At 69.3% G+C, this 1,491-nt stretch overlaps 1 protein-coding gene across 1 annotated transcript in view; it reads left to right on the top strand.

Moving 5' to 3' along the window:
• The window catches only part of SLC47A2 (solute carrier family 47 (multidrug and toxin extrusion), member 2), a 21,942-nt gene that overhangs the window by 19,662 nt on the left and 789 nt on the right, over window positions 1-1,491 (top strand). Inside the window, 3 exon segments of the mRNA XM_014542810.1 lie at window positions 786-820; window positions 822-865; window positions 1,360-1,486. Coding sequence (XP_014398296.1) covers window positions 786-820; window positions 822-865; window positions 1,360-1,486 — 206 coding nt within the window.

The raw sequence follows: 1,491 nt of genomic DNA, 5'->3' as shown, positions 1-1,491 counted from the left end.
ACACCTGCTTCGTGGGGCCTCAGTGGACCCACGTGCTCTGTCCTGTGATGGAGCCCAGACCGGGCCATGGCAGCAGCTCGCGCTCCGATTAGAGAGACGCGCACCCCAGAAAGCCCCCTCAGCCAGCCGGCCGCCGAACCCCAGGCAAAGGGCTAGTGCAACTGCCTGACCCCGTGTGCGCCCGCCGGGCGAGCCGTCATAGATCCTGTCCACTGCCGCGTGCAGGCCGGCCCGCGGGCAGAGCAGGAGGGGTGTCCTCTCCAAGCCCCTGGTCCCCAGCGGTGCGGTTGTGCCCTCCTGTGGGGAGCGAGTCATCTTGGCGTGTAAGACGATGGTAGCACGGATGTAAAGCAGCACCATTTAAGGCCTGCCCCACCCCGAGCGTGTGCGGCCTCAGCGGCCGGTGTCACAGGCCGGCCAGGGAGCCTTCCGCAGGCAGGCAGGGAGCCGCCACGGAAGAGGCAGGCAGAGTGGGTGAGGCTTACCCAGCAGCACGTGAGGCTGCCTGAGGCGGCAGCTAGACCAGCACCGCTGCACCCCCGCCAGGATCTTTGCTGTTGACGTAGAAGCCCTGACCGGTCAGCCGCACCCGGTCCATCGCTCCCCCACGGTCCTCCCCGGCTCCTCTCTGCAGGGCTGCGCTCTGGGGCAGCTGGAGCAGGGAGGGAAGCAGAGCACAGTCCCAGCACGGAGGTCAGGGTGGGGGGGAGTGGGAGCTCCCGATTTGGGGTCCAGCTCCTGGTGCTGGAGGGCTGGCAGGCTGACCCGCGGGCTCTCTCCTACAGGCTGAGAAGTACGCGGGGCTGCGGCAGCAGGGCACCTGGGGCCCCCAGAGCCGGGCCCGAGGAAGGGGCCGGGTCTGCAGGTAATGCTGGAGGCGCTTCTGCTGGGCTCAGACACAAAGGCCAGCGGCTGCCCTGTCGGGCGGCTGGAACCAGGCAAGCCCAGGGCTCTCAGCGTGACAGGACTGAGCCCCGGAAGACACACTCACACACGTGCCCTCCGCCGCGTGAGGCCGCGAGCCATAGCGCGTCCTCAGACGGAAGCAGGGCTGGGAGCTAGGTCTCCTCCTCGCTGTCCCTCCACTGGCAAAGGCAAGAGGTGAGGCCGAGCGGGCGGTCATAGCGCCCCCTCCGCTCAGGCCCACAGCCGTCCTGTTGGCGGGGGCAGGTCTGCCTGGCTCGCTACCTGGAGCGGGCACTGCCCACCTACCTCCCTGCACCGCACCGGAGGCGGGCACCTCTGTTTACATCCGGTGTCTGTGGTGGAACGATGGCCCTGCTCAGGGCACAGGCTCCTGCCCCGGCCGTGCTGAGCGCCAGCCGCGCCCCAGCTGAGCTGCTCCCCTTTGCTCCGCAGTGGCCACAGGCACCTGCCCTGGCGTCTCCCTGACGATGTTCTCGAGCCCCGGGTGCCACGCGGACCACTTCAGGACTCCAGACGCAGCCCCGGCGCTCCCAGCTCCTCCCAGCGGGCTGTCGGGGAGGCAGC

Source organism: Myotis brandtii, unplaced genomic scaffold, assembly GCF_000412655.1.
Source record: "Myotis brandtii unplaced genomic scaffold, ASM41265v1 scaffold314, whole genome shotgun sequence".
NCBI classification, from domain to species: Eukaryota; Metazoa; Chordata; class Mammalia; order Chiroptera; family Vespertilionidae; genus Myotis; species Myotis brandtii.
Note: the sequence above shows the minus strand (reverse complement) of the source record. Positions and strands in the feature narration are given on the sequence as shown.